Source organism: Micromys minutus (genome assembly GCF_963924665.1).
Source record: "Micromys minutus genome assembly, chromosome: 2".
NCBI classification, from domain to species: domain Eukaryota; kingdom Metazoa; phylum Chordata; class Mammalia; order Rodentia; family Muridae; genus Micromys; species Micromys minutus.
Window position 1 is genome coordinate 7,556,525 of NC_137971.1, and position 27,309 is coordinate 7,583,833.

At 40.5% G+C, this 27,309-nt stretch overlaps 1 protein-coding gene across 4 annotated transcripts in view; it reads right to left on the reverse strand.

Moving 5' to 3' along the window:
- Positions 1–27,309, reverse strand: part of ADD3 (adducin 3) — a 101,024-nt gene that overhangs the window by 26,532 nt on the left and 47,183 nt on the right. For 3 of the 4 annotated variants that reach the window (XM_080913144.1, XM_080913143.1, XM_080913146.1), the window contains exon 2: positions 1,203–1,414. In XM_080913144.1, the coding sequence (XP_080769270.1) occupies positions 1,203–1,397 (195 nt within the window). In that variant the 5' untranslated portion in view covers positions 1,398–1,414. Of the gene's footprint in view, positions 1–1,202; positions 1,415–20,772; positions 20,969–27,309 lie in introns of those variants that run through there. The other variant, XM_080913145.1, reaches the window with a different exon arrangement.

Sequence of the window (27,309 nt, forward strand, 5' to 3'; positions counted from 1 at the left end):
GTAATCAGCTCCTCACTGAGTGCAGCAAGACACAGCCGTGCTCTCCGTCCTCAGCTCCATCTGAAAGGCTCATTTACACTGGCGCTGCACCTACAAAGTCTTCAAAGCTGGCACTGCTTTGTAACTTGTCTTTCAGTGCTCTCCTCAAAGCCACTGCTAAGGGAAATCACTCGGAATGGAATTCTCCTCTGGCTTTGGACTCAGCTCCTGTGATCACATCCGCACGGGCACACAACGCAATGACTGACCACATCGGGCAGCCTGGATGGCCTGTGCTTGTTTTAGCAGCTAAGCTGGAAACCTAACGTAACCCGAACCTACAAACCATGAGCCTAAGTGCTGGCTGTGCCTTAGGAGTCCTGTGCTCTGCACTATGCAGTGACCCTCTCACTGCCCATCACGTGATGTGACCTGAGACATTCCACTAAAGCAGTATCTCCTGTAGGTTGTGACCTCTTTGGGTTCACAAGGGTTGCCTAAGATTACTGGAAAACATAGAAATTTATATTATAATTCATAACAGTAGCAAAATTACAGTTATGAAGTAGCAACAAAGTTAATTTTATGGTTGGCGGTCACCACAACATAAAGAACTGTATTAAAGGGTCACAGCGTTAAGGAAGGTTGAGAACCACTGCACTAAACCACTGGAAAAAATTTAACAAATTACTTCAATATGACTTAAATCCACTACTGTGTTGACAAAATTTTCAGCTTAGGCTAAATTTATGATCCACTTTTAGCCTAGTTAATGTGGAGTATATTCATACACATATGCCTGCATGAGTTAATTTAATAATAGGTTACTAAAGCACAGAACTTCTCACAATCCTGAAGTCTTTCTATACTATTATGAATGTTGAACTTAAAGTCCAAAGGGACACAGAATGTGCACATGAATATACATACCCAGCTTGTTCTCAGGACTTGAGTGTACTTGCCTCTCTGCTCAGATAATGTCTTAATTGGCTGTCCTCAAACTCAGTAGAACCACCTGGCTTCCTTTAAATAAAATTACACCCAGAGAACACCCAGAGAGAACGCACATTATTAAAGTGATTGTTTGCTATGGGGCACGTGCTTTTATACGTGAGTCCACTCACTCTTTAAGCAGCCCTTCTTTACTGAAGAGGTTCAGCTATTTCACACCATCACATCAAGGGCTCCAAAGAGAAAGAAAGGTTCATAGTTACTTAACTCACAGGACTCTGCAGGATCTGAGTGACTCGCTTCCTCTGCTCCATCATATTGAAGTCCTGTCGTAGATCGGGAGACATGTTCCTCTCTCGAAGGTATTCCGGATCACTTTCATTGATTCGGTCAAAATACCTCTCTTTGTGAGGCATGCTGGGAGGAGGAGGAGTGGTGATCACGGCTTGGCTGCTGTCTGAGCTCATGTTTCAGGTCTTCTTCTCTACAGAGTAAACATATAGACACTCACTACAGCACCTTGGTAAATTCACTTTACAGGAGCCAAGTACAACTTTTAAACTTTCAGAAACAAACTTTCTTTTAAAAGTAGCTTCAGGGACTGGAGAGATGGTTCACTGGTTAAGAATATTGGCTGCTCTTCTAGAGAAGCTGGGTTCAATTCCCAACACCCACATGGAGGCTAACAACTGCCTGCTACTTCAGTCCCAGAGGACCCAACATCCTCTTCTGGCCTCTGCATCAGGCACATATGTGGTACATACATGTAGGCAAAACACCCACATATATACAATCAAAGTAAAATCTAAAAAAAGAAGAAATTGAAAAGTGGTTTCATGGAGAAAGGTTTTGTGGTAAGGCCCAATGGTTAGGGTTACCCTACTCATGGCCCTGAGCAGCTCTTACAAAATATAAAAAGACAGCTTCTCCAAAAATACAAGAAAAGTTTTTTATGTAGAAAAACATTTCTTAACAACAACAAAAGAAAAGACTTATCTTAGATTATAATGCTGTTAGAAATGACTATTTTCAGAGCTATAGCAAATTCATGTCTAAATACTTAAGTTTTAAAAAAATATATGATGCTACTTATTTTAAATTAATTTAAGGGACTGGAGAAATAGCTTGGTGATTAAGAACAGGTATTGCTCTTGCAAAGGACCCAGGTTTGGTTTCCAGTGCCCACACCAAATAGCTCACAAATGCCTCTAACAAAGACTTCTGGGGATCCCACAAAACACAAGCACTGGCCCATACATGCGCGCGCGCATGCACGCGCACACGCACACACGCACACACGTGCACACACACACACATTGCAGTAAATATTAGAAAGGAGGACTTATGGTTTTAACAGTCCCCAGTCTTACTCGACCGATGCCTCTCTAGCGTGGAGCCCAGCGCACAGACTCTCACATGGTCCAAAAGCCTCCCTTTCCACACAGTTTCCTTCTCGGGCAGTTCACTCCGCCACCCTGTTGTTTCTGTCCCAGGTGGATACCACTGCCCCTGAGTGTTCCTTTCCACTACCACCCAGCACAAACATTACTCCAAAGCCCAATTGCTTTTCATGGCAGGTTTATATATAAAATTCTCAATCCACAAACTCTCTCTACCCAATACGATTATATCCAATGGACAAAGATACAAACTGCCCTTCTATATGAGATAAAAGACCTATAGAATCCCTTAAAATATTCGTATCTACCTAACGCCAATTAAGTCCACCTGGATCCAGCTCATCCTTCTTGAGCTCCATCTTGGTTTTTTCTCCTTTCCCTCTGCCTCCCGCTTTGGTTTTCCTACCTTTGCTTTGCCTACCTCTCCACTGTCCAGTCATGTATCACCTGAACATCAATGTACATATCATCTTTTCTGTTTACTTTAAAGTCTTTACCTTTAAATGTAAGTTCTGTACAACTATTACCACTTGAAAATATTCTAACTAAAACCAAAAATAAATATTTTAAAATAAAACTAAGTTAATGTAAAATATACTCCAAGGCCAACTCATTTGGATTTGAGAAGGAAAACAAGTTTTTTAAAATTTGACCAAGACCATGGTAAAATTCGGGGGGGGGGGGGGAGCCAGTGTCATGTAGTTGAGATATTTTCTTTCTATTTTGATTTAAAGCCTATATATGGGCATCTTAATTTGCTCTAATGTTTCCTCAGAGAAGCTGCCTTATATTGCATCTAGAGGCTAAGAGCAGGGGAGTTGACAGGTCTTTATATCAGGAAGAGGAAACAGCTAAGCATCCTACTCTAGGCAGGGTACAGAGCAGGAATGTCACCTACACCTGTCTGGTACAGAACCAACCATGGGAAAAGATGCCGTCTGTCCTGTGTCATCTGTGGCACCTTCCAAGCTGACCAATATTTAGCAACTTAGGGGATAACAGACTGGCCTGTTCTTCCTTTTCAGCTTCCCCGTCCTCTTGTTGTGCTTGTTTTCTTGGTCAAACCGAGTTTTTAAATGAAGCAATGATCAAAACACCCCAGAGTAAACACTGTATGCTGACAGTGAGGTGCAAGTGGGCCTCCCCTGATGCATGCTTTATGTCAGACCAAACCTTTGCCCCATTCAAGGATCCTTTCCATTCCTTAGCAGGCATAATTTCCTGGTGTATGAAACACACAAGACTAGGTTTTTCAAAATGATTCAATAACTTCCCAAGAGAATGGCAGAATTGTGACAGTTGCTAGACTAACTGCCTCACTCAGGCAGACAGCACTTCATCTCCACAGAAGTCAAGGAGAAGCCTCAGAAATTCCATGAACAACTGACTCACTTATCTTGATTGCTACTGATACTGAGGATAACACTCAACTGGGCATATGACTATGTTTAAACACCAGGAACAATCTATCACCATCTCAGAAACAAGAAGACTCACCGTGCTTCAGCTTGTGCTCACTGGCTTGTAACAGGCAACGACTAACCATCAGGAAGCAACTGTCTGTTCTTGACAATGCTGACTGAATTAGAATCCCCATGTCAAGGATGCTGCTGCCTTTTATCACTGAAAGGCACTTACTGTGGTTTGTGCATAATATCAAAGAGTATATAACACTTTAAAAAAAGGTAATTGCAGTGGTTGCCTGCTGCATGATTCATTTACATAAAATTCCTCAAATGGCAGCATTTGTTCTCCAGAAGTGGAGAACAGAGTAGAGGATGATTTGTGAGAGAGGACAGTATGCTCAGGACAGAGTTAGGATACAATATATGCATTAAGTAAACATAAAAAACCTGAAGAGGGTCAGTGTCAACCCTGCTTGCTGAGCGGGTACTGTGACCCAGCTTTAGGTAAGTGTCTTAACTGAGAATGTCATGTGTGCATATGATGTTCTCCCACCAAGCCCACTCTGTTCTCTCCCTTCCAATCCTTTCCCTATCATTCCTTCCCCTCCATCATTTTCTCCCAATTTCATTTTTTTTTTTTTTAACGCCCATGGAATCTACTTCATAATGCCCAGAGTTTGCATGTGTTTTGGGCCATCTATTGGAGCAAGGGTACCCTCTCACAGGCCACATCCCTGTAGAAAACAGACTCTCATCCTCTCAGTAGCTAGGGCTGAGACTTAGTGACTACCTCCTCCATCCATGGTGGGAGTGTAAGTGGTCTGATCCTACTATCCATGTGAGCTTGTATGTGCAACTTTTCTATTGTGTCCGGAAAACACCGCTTCACTATAGTCATCCTCTGCTTCTGGCTCTTAGAGTCTTCCTGACCCGGTCTTGTGCAATGATCCCTCAGCTCTGGAGGGGTATGTGCTATATAGATGTACCACTGAGGGCTGAGCACTCGACCATCTCTTGTTCCTTGACCAGTTGTAGGTCTCAGTGCCATCTGCTGTCATCTACTACAAAAACGAGTTTCTCTGATGAGGGCTGTGAGATGTATTATGCCATGGGCATAAAGATACAAATGTAGAAGGAAGTTTATTTCTACATCCATTTAACAGAAAAATAGCAATAGGTTCTTTAGCACATATGACCTACCTAGCTACGGTTTCTTGACCCTGTCTATGGTGTCAGGCATGAGTTCATGAGATGAAGGCTATAAATGCATTCAGAAAGTGGCCAGTAGTCCCATAATCAATGTGTTGATAGGCATGACATTATTGTAGCTCTCAGGACTCACATCTGGGTGTGATTGATGATGCCTTTCCTCCTCTGATAGCATGGACAGCATCTTTTAGCACTAAGAGAGGTAGCCAGTAGGAATAACACTTCCATGTTGGTACCAGTCTGATTTCTCCAAGTTCTATGACTCAAATATATTATGTTTTCAGCAATAGGATTTTACCATCAAGATTTGTAGGGTAACCAAGGCAATGGCAAGATCCCCTAATGTCTTAGAGTCTATTGGACCAACAATTAAAAGAGATAAAACCCATTTCTAGCACAGGGCTACAGATTAGCCTATGGTGCCTGGGAGAGGCCCTTCCTTCTACCCACTATTATAGGGTGCGTCCTATTGTAGGTTAATTATATACGTAGGTGTATATGTTTGTAGGAAGCTTCTTCAAAGATCTTTAGTGTCTCTAATGGGGAAGTATCTGAAGGGCACACAGCATCCCTGTTGGTTCTTATAATTGCATGTGTAGCTATAATTGTCTGATGTTTAAATTTTAAAGTTTTTAAAGTTTAAATTTAAAAATTTTAATCTTAATAAAATTAAGATCCAGTAAGAGTAGAAAAAATGAATAGTTCTCATTTCCAGTGATGTAAGTTTATGATCAACTCTGCATAGGATGAAGTTTATACTATCCCTATCTTCAGACATTTTCAGTACCAGAAAGCATTTTGAAACAGTTTAACCAATATAACTAAATTGCATCTGAATAAAAACACATGGATTATAACACCTGGAATACAGTACCACAAATACTTCTCATGGTGATTCAAGGAGTTGTGAGATGTAAAATGTGGCCACATTAGCAGTTTTCTTACCCTAACCAAAGTTAATACAAACCCCTCTTGGACACAAAATGAAATGTAATATTAGGGAAAACAAGACATTTAGTAGCTAGTATTCAGATCTTAGTACCAGTCAAGAGACACACCCAAAGATGCAGCAGGTGTGATCTGGAGAAGAACTTGCTCTGCAGTCAGAGCAGTTTAAATATGATTACATTCTGTGAGACCTTTCACAAAGCAAAGTGTCATGGAAAGAAATGGTCTAGGAATTTCAGCTGATTATTAGCCTAAAAAACTTTAAATACATTCTGAAAGTTTCTATGTGTTCTTTCCAATCAAAAAGCAGTCTACCTACTACAGAGTACAGGACTATGGACAAAGAGACTTTCTTGTTTGTGCCAGCCACAGGGCTGAGGAATGCACACAGACTGGCTTGTTTACTAATTGTGATCTTAACTGTAGACATCATGTTCACATTACAGATGAGGAAATTAAGTAAAAAAGCTGCCAAGATTGATGGAGACTTCTGGCTAGGTCTCTTGAAGCCCTAGCCTATGATCCTAATCAATGAGGTGGGCAGGTAGTAGGTTCTTTCCCAATGTCAATTCATTATCAATGTTGGAAAGCCTTTCCATGCACACACACACACACACACACACACACACACACACACACACACACACACAGTGTGTGTGTGGTGCTTTGAATATGCTTGGCCCAAGGAAGTTGCACTATTAGGAGGTGTGGCATTACTGGAATAGGCGTGGCCTTGTTAGAGGACCTGTGTCATTGTGGGAGTGGGTTTTGAGGCTCCCCTCAGTGCAGATGACAGTCTCCTGCTGCTGCCTTTGGATCAAGATATAGAACAACTCTAGTTCTTCTAGCACCATGCCTGCCTGGATACTGCCATGCTTCCTGCATTGTGATAATGGACTGAACCTCTGAACCCGTAAGCCAGCCCCAAGTAAATGTTTTCTTTTATAGGAGTTGCCTTGGTCATGGTGTCTCTTCACAGCAATAAAACCCTAAGACACTGCTCTAGGATGAAAGGAACCCGTGCGTCAGTCATCTCTGGCCTCCCAGGGAAGGAACACTACAGAGATGGAGTCTCCACTTTTACCCCCAAACAATTCACTCAAAGCATAAATACTTCTGTATCCAGAAGATAACTGATAAATTTTAGCTCCATGGTGCCTTCTTTTTAAAGCAGACCACACCTTTTAAAATACCATACACATCTATCTAGGCATGCTTTTAGTACCTACCAGAAAAGTATACCTGAACTTAAAAATAGTATAAACTAGTGTAAACCAGGGCAAACTAGTATCCTATCTTTGAATAGTCAGCTGAAAAGTATATTTTTTAACATAATGTAAAGACTTCTGGCAGTTAACACTATAAACTTGTCAGCCCTGTGGGATTTCCTTTGGTACACTCTTTGGCTGTTCAGATTAGAAATAAAAACACTAGGAGTGTGGCCAGTGAAATGACTGCATGTGCAAAGACTCATGACATTTGACCTCTGGCTTCCATACATGTATACAAACACGTGTGTGTAACAAAGATTTGAAAAAGAACTATTAAGGGACGGGGATTTAGCTTAGTGGTAGAACACTTAGTGGTAAGTTGCAAAGAAGACTGAGGAGTGTGTGTGTGTGAGATAGAAGAAGATGTACCTTCTTCATTTTTTCCCCTGTGTATATGTGTGTATGGTTAGGTTCATGTGTGCATGAGTGCGTGCTGCTGCATATACATGTGTGTGTGGAAGCCAGAGGTTGACATGAGATGTATTCTGTGATTGGATCACTGGGCTTGCTGGCTGCAGCCTAGCTCCAGGTTCAGTAAGAGATCCTGCCTCAAGAGTAAGATATTGAAAGAACAGGCCTTCCAATATCCTTCTCTGGCTTCTGCATGAACACAGGTACATATATCCATGTACGAAGGTCTGCAGATGTCACACACACAAACTCCTCAGTCACAAAACAAACATAAAAATGAAGTACGGACATTCTACAACAGGTTGAATCTTGAAACTCTCTGAAAAGTAAAAGAAGCCAGTTATCTCAGACCACACATTTACATGAAATGTAAACAGGCAGGCCTGCATGAGGCAGAATCTGCATTGTTGGTTGTTTAAGGTTAGGAGAAAATAAGGGGTAGCTTCTAGTGAGATTTCTTATAGAAAATGATGAAATGTTAAAATAATGATGATGATAACCATTCAATTCTGTGACTACAAAGAAAAACACGCTGGGGTATAGCTCAACTGGCAGTGTTTACCTAGAATTCATGAAACCCTGGGTTGATATCCAGCGTCATATAAACCAAGTGTGGTGGTACAAGCCTATAATCCTAGGACTTGGGGGGTAAAGGCAGGAGGATCAAAAGTTCAAAGCCATCCTTGGCTACCTAGCAAGTTCCAGGTTAGGCTGGGCTACCTGAGAGCCTGCCTCAAAACAACAACAAAGCCCACCAAATCATACACTTTGAATAGGAAAAGTATATGGTGTTGTAATTTATATCCCTATAAAATTATTACCTTAAAAACTTCACTAGAGAAGTTCCTGACCTCTTGCAAATCTAGAGTGAGGCCTGTGGATAGAGCCCCCACAAGAGTAGGCACACTGGCTGCAGTTAACAGCTTAATTAACCTGCTCATAGGGCACCTACACATCAAACAATTTAAACAAAGTGACTACTTATAAAACATCTTTCCAAACTTCAAATTCTTGGTAGTTGTAACTGTTTTCCAATAAGGAGAGATGCTGTGCTTTCAAGTCTCAGCCTACTGGCCCACACTTGGAATAATAAACACATCAAGACTTCAAAGCAGCTCTTGGTTAAGAAACAAGTGCTGTCTATTGTGTTAGCTCTTCTGACGGTTCCTATGGAACAGTGAGCATATCTGAAGTTCTAGAAAACAAATGAGACCCTGCACAAAATGTGACAGACCATATCTTTAACCTCAGATTTTAAGTTTAAGTTGCTTTCATCTGCTAGACACAATTTAATATACAATTGATACAGCAGTCAGTAGATTTGAGAAAAAGATCAGAACATGTAGGTAAGAAAGAGAAACAAGTAAACCTGGCATCCAATAGTGCAGAGGCCCTTTCTACATCCCCCACAGAGGAAAACTTTAATTATCTGACAACACACTACACCTTTTTGCCATAGTGGCTGTTGGCACTATGCCAGTTCTCTTGGACTGTGTTGGATTTAAAGATCACAGTTTACAGATGACACCAAACCATACTTCAAGGTGGTAATTTTTTTTTTAAGTACAATGCTCGAGATACCATATATTGGTACAAAATCATAGTAATGACATTTATGAGTATTACATGTCACTTTCATGTTATTCTATGGTCTAAATTTACTTCTTCAATGAAATATAAATGAACAGGGCTATCATAAAATGCTTGTTTATAATTGACAAATGCTATTGGCGCATGAATAATGCTAAAAGGGAGGGCTACAGTTCAGGAGTTCCTGAACGGCCTTATTGGTTTATCAACTTAGTATGTACAAACAGATGTAAAGTGAGGTCATTATATGATGGTTTCATCTAAACACTGAAAAAACATGTTTTTTTTAAGTGCTGAATTATTAAAAATATGGAAGTATCATTAACATTTTATTATTATGCCATTTCACTTAATGTCTTTAAAAAGTTAGAAGCAAAAGTCAACTAGAGGATTAGCCCAAGTTTGTTTTTTTCCAGATCGCCTAACCGATGAAGAGGTATTAACGAAAGGATGTGCTTACACATGCTCACCCAGCATGAGCACGCTCAGTCCTCCAGGAGCAGGCTCTCCCACCACACCCTACACGTCCTCAAGGCCATACACCTTATATACTTGCTCTTTCTTTCTCCATTACTCTTGAATAAAACATGTAAATAAGCTTGTTACGAACAGGCACTATCAGGAGATGGGCAGACTAAGGAGTAAAACACCAGCCACTATAAATGGTATTATAAAGTACTACAAAATACTCCATGCAATTCTGAATGCTAAGCAAAAAGAAAAAGTGTTCCGAGTGAGGGGCCTTCAGTGGAAAGGTACAGAAGGCCACACAAATGTGGATTAGTGTTTTAGAAGTTGTAGGTGTTAATTGTATAGATAGCTGCTAATGTATCATTTACAGGCTATCAGCAAATGGGAGAATTTCATTTTACCTCTAAAACTAAGTAAGCATTAATTTGAAAGCTTGAGGGCTTTACCCAGAAACAAGCGTGGGAAAAGACTAGTTAGGATCTAAAGCATTAAGTACAATGCATCAAATGCACAAAGACAGACACTGAGAAAGCCAGGCAGGGGACAGACATTCCCCGCACTCAGGAGACAGAGGAAGCAGGGTGCGGAGTGAAAAGCCAGCCTGGTTAATACAGTGGGACCAGGACTCAAAACAAAGAACAACAACCAACCAATCAAACAAGCAAAAATGAAGAGAAAGAAAAAAGAAATAAAATGAAGGGAAAATGGCTCATAATATAATGGGTAATTGTGGAGTCTGGTGTGGTGGCTCATGCCTGTGATTTGAGCACTTGAGTTCAAGGCCAGCTTAGGTCACAATAAGTTCCAGATAAGTCTGACCTATAGTTTCTGACTGTGTCAAATAAGGAAAGTCAGGGAAGAGATTCCATGGCTCAAAAGACAGAAGTGCTTGCCCATAGGCCCAACAGCCTGATTATAACCCTGGGATCCTTCAAGGTGTCAGGAGAGAACAGATTCCCTAGAGTTGTCTTCTGACAGCGGGCCCCCCAACAACACCATGGGTGCAGATATAAACATGTATACTCATACATGCCAAAACGCTAATCAGTAATTCATTTTCTCATAACCAGATATTGTGTTCTACACAGATAATCTCATTCTGATAAACATTCTCTTTATGTTTACAGTCATAATTTATTGTCAACATGGAATATTTGGAAGTGAAATGAGGTGAGCGAGGCGAGACGCAAGTGTGCCCCTCCCAGGATAGATCTTGTTGTTGTGTCTCCTACTCAGTGAAACTTTAAAGTGAAATCGAGGAAACAATCCAGAGCATGACGTCTCATGATAAATGAGGGTTTATAAGGTGAGGAATCGCTGGAGATTCAGAGCTCAGAGAAAGACTCACCACTCAGCTTAGTTTCTAGCGATTCTTCAGATCTTTGGCTCATTACCATCTGGTACTCCTCCTGGGGACAAGGATCAGCTCCCACATACACCACAAACTTAAGTCTATTTAATTATTTGTGCAGGACTGAGTTTCAAAAATTCAAAACTCCTTGCTTTTGACATTTTCTTCAGTTACATTTGAAGTCAATTAACTTTTAAGAATTACAGCACACTACTCATACTCAGAAAAATATTTAAGTGAATATTAAAAATACAAGTGATACAGAAAACTTCCCAAAACTCCCATCTTACAGCTATTTCTTTTCTTTTTTTTTCAATGTTCAGTTTCCTTTAATGACCCCCATCTCCCTTAAAGGGTAGGTGCAGGCAGCGAGGCGACTGGCAAGATGTGTTCACTTGAAGATCTTGCCTTGACTGACGGCTTTGCCCACGTGCTGGAAGGCTATCTTCAAAATGTTTATCTAAACACCAGAAGAATGAAATGAAGGGCTTGGCACTTGGGAATTTTCATCAGATCAGTAATAAACAAACATCCCTGGTTACCTGCAAAATTCAGTGATCCACAAAGTGGAATCTAGACAACAATTATAATATTTAACTTCCCCAAAGATGATCCAAAGTATATAACAAGAACACATGCTCCACTATGTTCATAACAACCTTGTTTATAATATCAGAAGCTGGAAAGAACCCGGATGTCCTTCAACAGAGGAATGAATACAGAAAATGTGGTACATTTACACAATGGAGTACTACTCAGCTATTAAAAACAATGACTTCATGAAATTCTTAAGCCAATGAATGGAATTAGAAAATATCATCCCGAGTGAGGTAACCCAGTCACAAAAGAACACACACGGTATGTGCCCACTCATACATCATGTGAGTGGATGTAAGCTCAAGGAGAAGGTAGACCAAAGTGTGGATGCTTTAGTCCTTCTTAGAAGAGGGAACAAAATACTCAAGGGCAGAATACGGAGACAAAGTGTGGAGCAAAGACTGACAGAAAGGCCATCCAAAGACTGACCAACCTGGGGATCTATCACATATGCAGAGACCAAACCCAGACACTATTGTGGATGCCAAGCAGTGCTTACTGACAGGCACTGTCTCCTGAGAGACTCTGCCAGAGCCTTACTGATACAGAGGAGGATGCTTTCAGCTAACTGTTGGACTGGGCACGGAGTCCCCAATGGAGGAGTTAGGGGAAGGACTGAAGGAGCTGAAGGGGTTTGCAACCCTATAGGAAGAACAACAGTATCAACCAACTAACCCTCCCCCCCCCCCAAGAGCTTCCAGGGATTAAACCACCACCCAAAGAATACACATGGAGGGACCCATGGCTCCAGCCGCATATGTAGCAGAGGATGGCCTTGATGGACATCAATGGGAGGTTGAGGCCACAGTGTAGGGAAGTGCCAGGGCAGGGAGGGGGCGTGGGTGGGTGGGGGAACACCCTCACAGAAGCAGAGGGAGGGAGGATGAAATATAAATAAAATATTCAACTAACAAAAGGACGTTTCTAGATCTTGGTACCTAGATTACATATGCTCCATTCATTATTTTACCTAGGATGGTGTCAGACATGAACTGCTGTATAGATTTGCTGGTTCTTTAAAGAGATTTGGGTTCTGTCTGAACAGAAATAGAATTTAGCTTGGAAAGCTGACAAGAGTGGGAAACGTGAATGAGTGTGTGTCTTGGTGCTTCCTGGCCTGTGCCAGTCATCTTGTAGATGACTGTCTTGTCAAAAACAGATAGTGAGGAGATGGTGAGACGGTAGAGGCAGCCTGAATTTCCAATTTTTAATAAAAATAGAAAAATCAAAAAGGATTTTAGAAGTCTAATATCAAGCATATGGGGAAGAGATTTCATTAAACCCACTCATCATTTAATTCGTGGAAGTCCATTTAATAGACAGCAACAGAAATGCTGACTTTAGAAAATGAAGAATCATAAAGACACTGAGAAACAAACACTAATTTATGAATACTAGTAATTCCTACAAGAAATACTGTCTTCCCTATTACTTCCTAGTTAGAGCGAGTATTTTAAGTTTAAAAGAATATGAGGTATTACTGTTTTGTTTTAGCCTGTCATTTCTCCATTAATAAACAAGTCTGGAGAGATAGAGCCTACCTTTCCCAAATCCCTCTACTTAATCTTACTCTATTTTTATATTGTAAAGAAACACAGAATGTAGACTAGAGATCACGTGTGTGTGTATGTGTGTGTGTGTGTATGTGTGTGTGTGTGTATGTGTGTGTGTGTGTGTGTGTGTGTGTATACGCCAACATAAGAAGGTTGTGAAATATGAATAACACTTTTTAAAATTCCATAAAGGTTTTAAGATACTAAGGCTTAAGATACTAATTTTGAAACTAGTGGGCAATAAATAGCCTTTGAAAAAGTCATGTAATACCTTATGTCCCACTTCAAAGGGATTAATAAGCATGTATTCAGTGTTAAAAACAGGGCAAATTGGAGGTTTTTTCATAATAATTTGAAGCAGCACAATGTTCTTGAACTGAGCCTGTTTTCATGGTGACTCACTAGAGAGTAGTCGTGTCATTTTTGTGACACTCTCAGCCCTGAAGGATCCACTTCTATTGCTAGCTATCTTTAAATTCAGGTTCAAGCAGCACGCTTGTCTTTCTGTGGCTCACAAAGACTGGACTCACAGCCCACATCAAGTAAACTATTGTCAAAGAAAAAGCCATCTTCATGGCTTAGTAATTTAAGTAGTTCTCCAGCGTTTGGCAAACATGTTATGTCCACTTTGGATTTCAAGGAATAATGTCAAAGAATAAAGTTATACTCTTGTAAAAAGGCTACAAAGTTTTATTTGAAATATCTAAAGGCAGTGTGAACAGTACAGCTCTCACAGTTCTTGGCTGCTACTGAGAAGCACATGCCACTTGTCACAATTTTTTTCCCCCGGAATACAATTTCCATAGTCCCTCCCATTAAGGTAGAAAAGCATCTTGGAGTCCCATGTGTTAAAAAAAAAAAACAAAAAACAAACAACAACAACAACAACAAAAAAAAAACCCCACATAGCATAGCACAACAAAATAAAACAACAAACTTAGAAGGCTAGGGATGTAGCTCAGTCACCCCGCCCCCGCCCCCACCCCAGGGTTTAGTCCTCAGCTTAAGATACAGGTAGGGTGGCACACATGCTTGTAAGCCCAACACTTGGGAGGTAGAGACAGAAGTCTGAGGCCATTCTTGGCATTGTGTGTTCCAGGCCAGCCCCAGGCTGCATGAAACTGTCTCAAGACAAAAGAAACACAAAACATTAGGAATCATGGTGGCAGTGCTGATGTGATCTAAAATAACATGCAGGTCCTGAAAAATGGGCTTAAGAGACTTCAAAAGCCCGTCACTCTTAGGTTTAGTGGGAAGTGGCTTTTCTTCCAAAGGCTTGCCACATTTCTTACACATTTAGACTGCACTCCCCTCTTATCTTTACTATTTGGGTGTCAGTCTCTACCTTGAGATCTTATTCAAAGCCAATTCATTCCTCCCCAATAAAAATTAGCCTTCCTCCACTCCACTCCACTTCTCCTAACTATTTTGTCTCATCTGTCGAGCAACTTTATTACACACTTAAAAGTTACTCAATAGGGTCACTGACCCATAATTCTGCATTCTACCTACCTAAGGGTAAACCAAGACAGAGATGTAAATTGACCATGTGCCCATGGAGGTTGAGATAATAAATACTGTGACTACATTTGAAATGTATTGATTTGACTACAAAGTCATTTAAGAGAAGTGTGAAGTTATAAAAAGAGCAATTTTTAATTTTAAAGAACTATGCTTATTACACATACCAAGGTCAGAAACAATACTATAAAAATATCACCCTTTAAAAATGAAGATGGCTTAATGGGTAAAGTGTTCAGTAAAAATGAAGATGGCTTAATGGGTAAAGTGTTCAGTACAAGCACAAGGACCCCAGTTTGGACAACACATAGGAGCTGTTAGACTCAACCTGTAACTAAAACACTGTAGTGGGGAAGAGTGTATAGACAGGCAGATGGGTCAGCCAGGCCCCCATCAGTGAGCTCCAGGTTCAGTGTGAGACCGTTTCAAAAGATAAGGTGACAGTGACAGGAGAAGATACTTGATGCTGAACTCTACCCTATATTCACACACACACACACACACACACACACACACACACACACACACACACACACACACGGTGTTTCATTGTAAACTGAGGAACTGGCAGAGATGGCACTGATGCAGGTCTGCCATTTCAAGAGAGAACTGAATCTGAGGCTCTCCTGTGCTTTCATGATGTGTGTGAAAATTCAACAAAGGCTTTTGAGTGAACAGTTTTCACACCACAAGCATGGATTTGGAGTAATGGGCTCTTGTTGCTCCACACAGACAAGAACAGACTGAGCCTGCACAGGTCCCTCGTGATACTTCTGCGCCTTCTTTGCTTCGCTCTTGGTATCTATCATGACTTTTCTTATGTCCAGCAGTTACTGATGGTCCAATGTACTCTGAAGCTCGGCCAAAGCTTTTTTTAGAATACTCAAAACAAAGCAAATATTGGCTTAGTTATGACACGTGTTGTTCTAAAATGTTAATAGCCTATTGTTCACTGTGGTTGTCTCAACAAGATAATACATTGAAAATCAGCATTTCCTGATGGGAAGTGAATTCCCACTCTGTGTCACAGGACTCCAGGCAAACACTGGGCTCCCAGGAGTTTGGCGTCAGAGCTGAGAGGTGATGCGTCTGTTTCTATCCCCCCAACCCTCTCTCTCCTTTCCTTTCTCCTCCTCTTCTATATCCCTCTCCTTTAAAATGGATTTCTGCTTCAGCTCAAACCGTTATCTATCTGTCCATTTTGCTCTCGGTGAATTGTTTTCCTAAAACAACTTCAAATGTTTAAGCAAAGTTTGTTCAACATCCTGTAGACAGCAGCATCCTGTATACTCCCAACCATGGAGAACTTCCTCCATCGAAAATGCCACAATAGATGAATTGACAAAGAAGCCACCAGAGTGTGTCCTCAAAACACAGCACCATCATTTCTAAGTCTCAATTTCATATAAGCAATGGTTTAAAGAAATCACATAGGAAGCCTTCCTATCGTACAAATATTTCAATAGGGAAAACTGAGGTTTAACTTATTAGTTCAAGTACTATAACGCTTTAATTCACTTGGAGTTTGATTAGTAAAGCACAGCCTCTAGCAGATCCACAAACAGAAGAGTGTCGTGACTGACACAGCTCTAACAGCCTTCTTTCAAATTTTAACAAGGTTTTATTTTTGTTTTTTGTTTTTGCAAATATCCACAAGCCAGTTGACAATCCGAAAACAACAGAGAAATAGGAGTCAGGCATGGTGCCACATGCCTATGATCCCAGTTTCTGTGATAGTGAAACAGGAGGATTATGGATTTCAGTCAGGCCTTGTCTGTGCAGTGAGACCGGGTCTCAAGAATGAAGAAAGAGGAATAGGAATAGGTAGAAGATTACAGTGAGGCCACCTCAGTCACCAGGGTGCACCTGCAGGACAGTGATACACCTGCGTATGTATTCTGGTCAGAAAAATAGCAGTAGTTACTCACCATTGCTTGTGTAAAGAGCAGACTCAGATCTTAAGGTTCATTTATTTCAGGTATAGCAGGCCTTCTGCTGAGAGGCCAGTGTAACAAGCACACAAACACAGACTCCCAGCTACCAGGCCTTCAGAGATGGCTTAGCATGCATCTGTGACTACAAGTGCGGTTCCTGTTGATGTTTGCTTCTGGAACAGCCACCGTCCAACCCAAGTACAAGATCTAAACAGAAGCGGGCAACGCTGAACACCTTGTGTGATGCAGCAAAGCCCCCAGGCCTTGTTACCTTTTGACCTGAGTGGCAGGATGACCTTGTACAGGTCACTTCCGAGCCTGCTTCCTCAGCACTAAAGTACAAAACCGATCGTGTCAAGTAAGTAGTGCCAATCTCAGCATTCAAGAGACAGGGGAGAATGAGAGGGCTAAAGTGTAAAGGATTTTAAACAAAATGCCCAAAGTGTGGGGCGCTGCCTGCACATTCTCCATTACAAGATGGCGCTGACATCCGGCTGGAGTTAGCAGTAAACAAGTCATGTGCGCACGTGCTGGGTAACTTTCCACTCCTTGAGCTCTGCCTCTCCCGTGGCGTCATAGGGCCTGATGAGTTTCAACCAATCAGGGGGCTCCACGTCCAAGGCGAGGACTGATTCCTATATAAGGGGACGGGCTAGATAGTTCGTGGTCTTCGCTTCTACTTGATGTAAGCTTATGCTCTGCCTCTCGAGAGCATTAAAGCCGCAGAAGAATCCTATTTTGTGTGCCGCGTCGTTCTTGCAGGCGAGATGGTTGCGCGGGACACCAAAACCCACTTGTAATGTTGCAAGTCCCAATTGTTCATCTGTGAGTGTGTGCACTCCTGTGCAAGTGAGGAGGTCTGGGGATAATCTTGTGGAAGGTGCTTTTCTCTTCCCATTATGTGGGTCCTGGAAACTGAACTTAGGCCATGCTTTGCTCTAAGTGCCCTCTAAGCCACCTTACTGGCCCTTAGAGCCATTTTTTTTTAAAAGCCCTAGGATTATCTCTTAAAGGCTATACTCACTGAAATTATCAAGACCCACTTAAAAGCAAATATCATTTTATATTTTTTTCTCTCAACATTTGACCAAAAGATGTGATATTACTTCTTGAATGGGCTTTACAATACTGAAAAAAAAAAAAACCATCAGAAAAAGATGCTTCTGTGACACACAGAATAATACCCCACTGCTCTCTTACAGCTTTACACTTTTAGATAGCCTAGACCATGTTCAGATAAAGTACAGATGATATGATATATAAGAGATATTAAATTTCATAACAGAATTAATATAATTTGGGTCCTATAAGTTAAATCAACATTACAACAAAAGACTACATAAATATCAAAGTTGGAAGGAGGATTGAAACTCTTCTATCCAACCTCTCAATTTACAAATGACAAAAGAAAGGATAAAAAGAAGTGACCTGGTACCTCTAATCCCATAACCTCACATTCAAGTTACCAGGCTTCCAGTCCAGCCTTCTTTCACTATGGAGCAGTTCCCATCCTCCCATGCGTGGCTAGGGACGAGGCCTACCCTTGGCTGTCCAATCAGATGAGGAAGGTGGGTGGGGTCTCTGCTCTCAAACTGGAGGCACTGAAGCAAGAGCACATCCAACAGAGGGAATCTATGGGAAGCAATGTAGACGGGTCCAGATACCAACACAACAAGAACAATCAGCCGAGAGCCCATCTGAGCATATACTGAAGTACAACACAGTATTTACTAAACAGCCTGTCACCAAGTAGGAGCTAAACACATAATATGTATGTATAGCCCATTTTACATGGAATTTAGAAAGTCATCCAAGTATTTGAGCAGATACAGACATATTTATATATGCATATTTACTGGAAATTCTAGAGAAATAGAGAAGAAATTACTCTATGGGGAGTAAAGTTTAGAGGACTAGGGTAATAAAAAGACTGTCAAATATGCTTTTATATGCTTCATCTTTTTACAAGTTTGATCAATATAAACAAATCCAAGGTGTGCAACAACAACAGAAGGGCAGGAGCAGCAGCAGCAGCAACAACAACAAGGTACGCTGGAACGGAGAGGAACTGTAATGCCCCGGCAGCAACTTCTTGGTGAGGAAGAGGAAGGGAATCTCCAGCCCACACCTAGTCATACTTGCCCATCACAGCTCCTCCTCCAGAGAAGCCTTCCAGCCTCCCCTTGTTGTGGTGTGTGTGTATGTGTGTGTGTGTGTGTGTATGTGTGTGTGTGTGTATGTATGTGTGTGTGTGTGTGTGTGTGTCCGTTCTCCTGAACGAGGTATGGCACAAACCAGGAGAACTGTGCTCAGCGTTCTACAGCAAACGGGAAAGGTCTGGGGACAGCACTATAGGGCCTGATAAAAATAGTCACTCTATTCTTTCCTGATATTATATAATCTTAGAAAAAATAAGAATATTAGTAAACATATTAACTATTAATTTTTTAAAAAAGTTCAAAATAAAAACAGAATTTAAAATAGTCTAATTTCACAATTAACAACAAACTGGCTGTCAAGCTCTGCTTTGGCACAACTGAAAGCCTAAGTCCAGTTCCCTTCCCACAGGTAAGGGCACAGCAGAGTGGCTCAGTAGACTAAAGTCAACATTTTCCAAAATGAAACAGAAAACACATTGTTTTCTGTATTACATGAGACGCTAATTGCCAAGATAAAGTGATACGCATGTGGTTGGGTCTTGATGCAAAATGCACTGAAGGAAAGTTTAAAAGTGACTTTAGTCAAGTCTTCAGATAACAACGGCAGGCTGAGTCCAGAAGGTATGGAGGAAGGTAAACAGCTGGTCAGACAAGCTGGCTGCAGTTCCATTTGGAATCTATTTTCTGGACGAGATGATATATAGAATCTCAGATACTAGAACACAAATGTCTTAAATTCCTGTAGCCACATCTAATGCAGAGCTTTAGTTTTCTTGTCACTTAAAGAATAAACTTTAATCGTGAGCTAAATAATCTTTGCTCAGTTCTAAAATATTCTCTATTGATGGTTCTGCATAAGTGTATTTTGTTACAAGGAGATTTAGAGCCCTCTAAACCTGGAAAGTATCTAGGAGGGCTACCTTGGATTCCTAATTTCATAGGTGAAGAACATAATGTCCAAAGTAAGCTTATCTCAATTGCCTTCTCCAGGGACAGCAGACACACTCTACTCTTCCCTCTGCTACCTTACAAACAAGTGACAGAGGAAGCTGAAGCAAGGTCCTGGCAGGAAGCTTAAGAACAAAAGAGATGACACAATGTCACCCCAAAAGTGCTACAGAAATCTGCCGGTTTCAGCATTTGAGTATGATTCCAACAGGGCAGGCTATGAACCTGCCTGCACTGAGTGGGCGTGTCTACCTTGCAAGAGTACATAATGGACAAACAGCACAGAGCACATCACAAACCTCAGCTGCTCTCAACATGCCCACTTTGGTCTGTACATAATTGAATACTTTATAGGCTTAAACCAGCTACAAACAAAACCCAGACTTCTGACAAGAGAGGCTGAAAAAAATTGCTCAACACAGGCCTCACTGAACAATAATTCTCCTACAGTTCAACTTACCATTCACGTCACAGATTCTAGAGAGAACACAGAGCCAACGGAACCAACAGAACTGCCCAGGCATGGAACAGAACTCTGGGCTGCAGCCTGCCCCAACTCTTCCAACAAATACCCAACAGCAATAGGACAAAGCATCATTATGACAGAAATAAAGGCCCTTTAGAGGCTGCCTTTTTTTAATTCAATGAACCCACTCTTACACACAAAGTTCATGCCACGATGTCTCGAAATGCAGTATTGCCCAATTATGCTGTAAAAGTGACTAATAAATTCAGTACAAAACCCTTCTTTTAACACTTTAACGTTAGGAGACTTGCACACTTGGTAGACTACTAGTATTTTCCTTCCTTTTAACAGTCAATGATAACCACAGTTTAAAAACAAGAACAAGTAAATTAATAGCATAAAAAGATAAAATAGATAAAAATAGATAAAAAAAGAAAAAGCAGACAAATGACCAAAAATAAAATAATCAGTTGAGCAAGAAGCCACATCTTACTTCCAAAGACAAGCACTGCATGCAGCTAGTGACTGGCACAGGACCAACCACCTCAGCTTTGTTCCCACCTAAGCTACGAGCTATTGGTAATAAAACACACAAGCCACTACTTACAAAACTCCCGAAGGCTCTGCACATTTCTTAAACTTGTTTTCGTGTGGCAATTCTGATGCAATGCTGCCCTAAAAATGATCTTTGTTTTAAGCAGCAAGATATCCACACAGTGTGGTTAGTGCAAGGGTGGAGCCCACTCTGGGGGAAACAACACACCCAGACAGATTTCAGTCAGAGCAAACTGCACATTAATATTGCCACAGCATTTTCCAGGGCCCCAGAGTCAAAATTCATTGGTTAATTCTTTTCAAAGAGACAGAGGAAAAGTCCATGTCTGTAGATCAGCTTTCCTGCCATGGCATAAACTGCAGGCTCATTTCTCTCTGAGAAGAGATAGACTCATTAGGCAGTCCATGCAGCTCAGCCCACACACGGGTAGGTGGAAGTGGACTGTTAAGGAAGTCCAGCCGTGCCAGCTTCTAAGTTTAGCAACAGCAGTTTTTTCATATCTCAAGGTGTTGCAAACATTGCTTGCTCTACAATATTACTTCAGGGACTTGAACACAACACAAACTATCCATTTTTTCCTCCTCACCAAACCTCTACTTCTAGCAATACCAAAACAAAAAGGCATTACATTTCCAATTAGCAAGAGTCCTCTTTAAAACAAGGATGTCAGGGTGAGTAGATAGCTTCCTGGGCAGGGTCACTTGCTGCTAAAAAGTCTGAAGACCTTAGTTTAATTCCCAGAACACACATGGTAGACAGAGATAACTGACTTGTACAAGTACACACACACACACACACACACACACACACACACACACACACACACACACACACTATATAAAGAAAAAAGAATGTGATTCATGGACTTTCTTTGGTATGTCAGTAAATGTGTACATAAAAGTAAAAGTAATTTTGTTGATGATCACTAAAATAAATTATACTTCAAGATTTTTCACAATAATCTACTGACATATTTTATAAAAATTTTAGTTTAAAATTTTATGACTTATTCCCAATTAAGATATTCTATACAAGTGTTATATAAGTCTTTTAAAAATAATTTTCAGTATTAAATTTATTATTAAACAATAATTGTTTAAATTGATTTTGATCAAATACCACTTTCTGCACATGTATACTCAGAGATGCAAATTAAGTTCTCATTCTATAATTATACAATTAAGTATGTTTCTCTTATTAAAATATCCAAGCATGTTTTTTTAAACATTGCCATGAATTTTTTTTTACATATAATGTAAAACTAACAACAGAAAAGGTTTTGAGAGAAACCTGGGAAAATGTTTAATGATAATGATAAATTTAATGATAAATGTCTTATTACCCTCCTCCACTGTTATACCCTCATATTGAAAGAACAAATCACTATGGGATACTAGACATTTACTATTCTGAGAGATGGGCTGGAATACCCTCTTTAAGGACATTATGAGGGGCATATTCACTAACCTAGCCTTTCTAGGATTATGAGGTCACCCCTGAAATGAAAAGGTAACCATTAGGAAGCTCTTTTCAAGGTGCAGGTGCCTGGTTAGTTACTTCCCACCATCTGTAATTATGAGTCACCTGCTACCAACCTCTCCCTCATCACATCACCCAGTACTGAAGAGCCCAAAGGTGCCTCTTATTGCTTATTAGAAGAATCTTTTCTTAATACTTTTTGGATTCATGCTGCTGAAAATGTCTGTTTTCCAATCAAAATTCACTTTCACAGCTGCAAAGGAAATGACAGGAGAAGAAAAACACAGCCAATACATATCAGCAATTAATTCCATCCACAGCTGCCTAGCTGTTTGTGCGTGGAAAAATCAGTCTGTTTCCTTTTGGGGCTTTCAACTACTGAAAACCGATACTGCACATAGAGCTGCTTGTGACATGTCAGGAATGTGCCTAAGATCACACAGTCAGCAGACAAAATGAAATCCACATTCTGTTTTCTTGAGGCTTGTCATTATTATTTTATAGTTTTAAAAACTCAAAAACCCCCCAATCACAGAGAGAAGAACATTTTAAAAATTCTCATTTCTGAGTGTTACCATTCCAACAGAGAGAAAAATCTGCCAATGACATCAGATTTAGTAACAAGAATAGAAACACCGATTTATTGGCACAGACAAGGTGTGACATTCTTAGTAACCCACATGGCCCTAGTATGTTAAATAAGGCTAATACTTATTTGAAACATGCTTTCGCGCATGCACACACACACACACACACACACACACACACACACACACACACACACACACACACACACACACGGTCAATGTAAAAGCTCTCAGGAAATGGTACTTATACCACAACTATGCAGTAAAGCAAGTTTTTCTCGTTAGTTCAGACATTATTTGACATACACATATGTCTGTCATTTCAAAGATTAACATATTTACAGATCCAATCTTCTAGGGTAATGGTCAAGGAGTGACATTTTCCTTCCTTCCGCTCATCAGCTTTGTGGATTTTAAGTGAAAGCATCTTGAGTGCCTGAGGGCTTAACAGCCAGTGCCGATCATCTAACTCTAAAGGGAGCCTGACCTCAGGGTTGGGGAGATGGCTCAGCACATAAGAGGACTGACTGACTGGTCTTTCACAGGACCTGGGTTCAATTCCCGGCACTTGCATGACAACTCACTGCTGTCTGTAACTCCAAGATCTGACACTCTCACACAGCCATACATGGAGGCAAGTCACCAATGCATAAAACAAAGAAATTAAAAAGAAAAAGAGCCTATGCCTTCTCTCTGCCCTTCAACTCACATTTTATCTTAAAATGTTTGTCATTTAAATCTTGTAAAATACCACTGTTACACTATATTTTCATGTATAAAATAAATTCACTTTTCAGTAGACAAAATGGCTATGACTAGTTATTATGAAAGTTAAAAGAAAAGGATAGCATGAAAAACTAAAATGTCTTTTGTTGTTTTTGCTTTTTAATGAAATGAGAAACTGCCTATCTCTGGCTGAATTCTTAATCCTAAGGACATTCACCTTTCTGCTTTGTTCACCAGCCAAGGTTGGCTGCGTAAGAGTTCAGGCACACTCTCAAACATAATATAGATGGGACATTCATTTTGCCCCACCACCCCCATCAGGGTCTGGTAGCAGAACTCAGCCCGGCATAATAAATTGTCTTAACTTAAGTCCTGAAGCCTGTAGCTTCATTTGTTAAATAAATGCACTTAAAATATGTGGTAGACTGAAAATAGAATACACTACCCAAAATAGGCCTTTTTCCTTCCCAGTAAATGTCATCTTGTTGAAAACATACAGGGGATATTACCTCTAGAAGTATGGTATAACCATTAGCAACTAAACCTTTGTCTGGCAAGAGCCAGCTCTGTGGAACACTCAGTCTAGCTTAAAATACCCAGGGGAAGGAACTTCCCCAACTACAAGATGGCTGAGAAAAGGTGGTTCTGTGTAAGCTGTTTATCAGACTAAACTAATGACAGCCTATAGGCTGGGGTAGCATTAACATGAAGGCCTTTGAAAGGAAATTTAAAAATGAATTTCCAGTAATTAGCTTATTAGAATTTTTATTTCTATTATTTTACTTTTGTGTGTGTTTGTATGTGTGTATGTACATATGTGTGCAGGTGCCTGTGGAGGACAGGTCTCTAAATTTCCTGGAGCTGGATTTACAGATGATTGATGTAACCAGACTAGAGCAGCCTTCTGGAAGAGCAGAATATGCTCTTAACTGTTGAGCCATCTCTTTAGTCCCTCATACTTTAATTACACCTTTACTACTTCATTGTAAAAACTAACCAAGGTGGAACACTCAGCAAGAAGGCCAAGTGCCAAAAGATGAAAAGTAAGAAGATAGCAGGGTGTAGTGACAGGCCTGGCACAGAAGTAAGCACACAGGATGTCATTAGAGGAATGCCACTGAAATAAGGGAGATTGTCGTGTGCTTAACATACAACCCTACCGATGAGACTGAGAACAGAGAGGTTAAGCAAGTAAGGTTGTGCAATCAGTAGAATTGAGATAAAAAAAAAAAAAAAAGAAGAAGAAATAGAGAGAAAGACCATTTGGAAAACAATGCAGGTCTCCCACCTTTCTGGTTTTCCATTTACCCCACTGTAGTCTCAAGACTTACTTGTGAGGGAGGCAATCCAGGAATGTATAAGCCACTTCTTCAGACCATAAGCCAATACTATAAATGCATCATTAGGTTCTCTGTTCCAGTGTAGGATTCATCACAAACTGCCCACCCACAGACTCTTGAGCAGATGGTTGGTGCATTATGGTACTAAGTTTTAGAGTGACTTTGTAAAGGTAAGAAACTGACATAGTTACTGTGCTTGAGTTGCCGGACGTTGTCTCACTTCACTTACAAGTAAGGCAGCCATTCATTATCATCTCTATCTTAGGATAACTAACTTGTTCAGGTCAGTGCTTATGTTAATGATGGAGCAAAGATGAAAACCAGGTCTGCCAGAATCTGGAGTCTAGTTCTTGCTATTGTCTATGTTGACTTTGTGATAACCTTTACCATCTGACCATATCTTAAATTTTAAACTGCTTACTTCTGTAAAAGGACCAGTCATACACATGGACTTGTTAGGTGTCTATGCTTGCTTCAATAAAAGATTACAAATCTCTGAAAAAAAAAAAGATGAAAAATAGTGTCTGCAAGTGGAGAGCTTGCTGCCCAGCCTCCTGACTTGAGTTTGATCCCTAGGACCTCAGGGCAGAAGGACAGAACCAACTTCTACAAGTTGTTCTCTGGTCTTTGACACCCCCCCCCACACACATAAAACCTATAATAAAAAAAAAAAAACTTTTAAGTATCTTCTTAATCATAGGCAATTTTTACAATAGACCTATTTTATATTTAGTGTAGAGACTCTTGGTTAAAGAAAGCTCAGTTTGAAGGGCAAAGAATTGTACAAGAGACTTAGATAGGGAGTAAAATTCAAAAGGTAACCAAAGCCAGTGGCTGATAGTGGTGTGCTCCAGGTAGGGGTCAGCTTCACAGAGCAGTCTGCTGCCCAACGGCTCCAGTTAGAGATGCTTCTGAATATGTGAGGGCTCAGGAGAAGCTTTTATTTTTCTCAGGGTTTCAGTTTCTCAGGAAGGGTGATACCACAAGGCAACCCTTGGTAACTTAGACAGACCAGCTACCTCTCTGGGCTTGTGAATCACAACTCCTGTCTGACACACCTCTGCTATGTCCTCTAATCTCTCATCTGGGAAGACGGGTTTTACTTACTTGTCCTGTAGATGGGCTGCAAAGGAAAGCAGCCGCTCTACAGTTTAAGGCCTCACAGCCCTCTGCTCACCCAGGTATCACTAAGGTATCAACTTGCTCTATGGTAAATCTACATCGTACCTATCAAGTGGCCACTCTGACTCTATAAGCTTAAAACTTACGTTTAAAGGCCAACTTGGTAAATCAATTCACCAATAAAATATCTTTCCTACATTCTGTTTGAATTAATTTATTCCACTAACAACAATTTATTGCACACCTACTATGCATCAGTCTCATGGTACAGACTGTAAAAAACACAAAATGAGAGTGCTCCTGATCCTAAAATGTTATCAACCTAGTGTATACAAAGAGTTAACTTTTTTTAATAGAAAAAACACTAAGTTTTTTTTCCTTTTTTAAAAAAATCTATTTGTTGTTTATTTTTTCTTTATTGGATATATTCTATTTACATTTCAAATGTTATTCCCTTTCCCAGTTTCTCCTCCATAAATGCCCTCTCCCCCGCTCCCTGCTTCTAAGAGTGTGCCCTACTACCCAACCAACCCCTCTTGCCACCCCACCCTGACATTCCTCTACACTGGGGAATCGAGCCTTGGCAGGACCAAGGGCTTCTCTTCCCACTGACGCCCAACAAGGCCATCCTCTGCTACACAGGCGGATGGAGCCATGGGTCCAGCCCATATGTACTCTCTGGATAGTGGTTTAGTTCCTGGGAGCTCTAGTTGGTTGATATTTTTGTTCTTATGGGGCTGCAAACCCCTTCAGCTCCTTCAATTCTTAGGAGGTAACTTCTTAAACAGTAGTAATAGTGTATTGTGGTACCAATCATGTATCAGAGATTCCAAGAGAAGACCCAATGGGAAAGGTTCCAGGGATCCTACATTGGAACTTGATTTAAAAAGCATATATGCTATGAGGGGGGAGGAAAAAGCCATGCAAAGACAATGTACTTCTTAAAGTTGTATTTTATATACAGCATTATTTTACACTAAAATATGAGCTACTGCAATTGATGCTAAGGAAACTGTCACTGGCTAACAGTGAACAGTGGTTTGTATACTTTCACTTACAAGGAGCCTATGCTCTATTAGGCACCTACACAATTCTGTGTCATATGCTTATACTGTCACTTTAACCTTTGACCTGTATGCTAAGAAAAGAAACCCATTTACACACTTGCTAGGAACAATCCATGTTTTTACCCTGAGCTAAACAATGACACACAAATGACTCAGACAATGAATTACTTGTTATTAGTTAATTAACTAAGCAAGTGAAACTATAGTCTGCCACATTGTCATCATTTCAGAAAGAGGCACTGGAAGGCTCCAGGTGGGTCCCAAGGT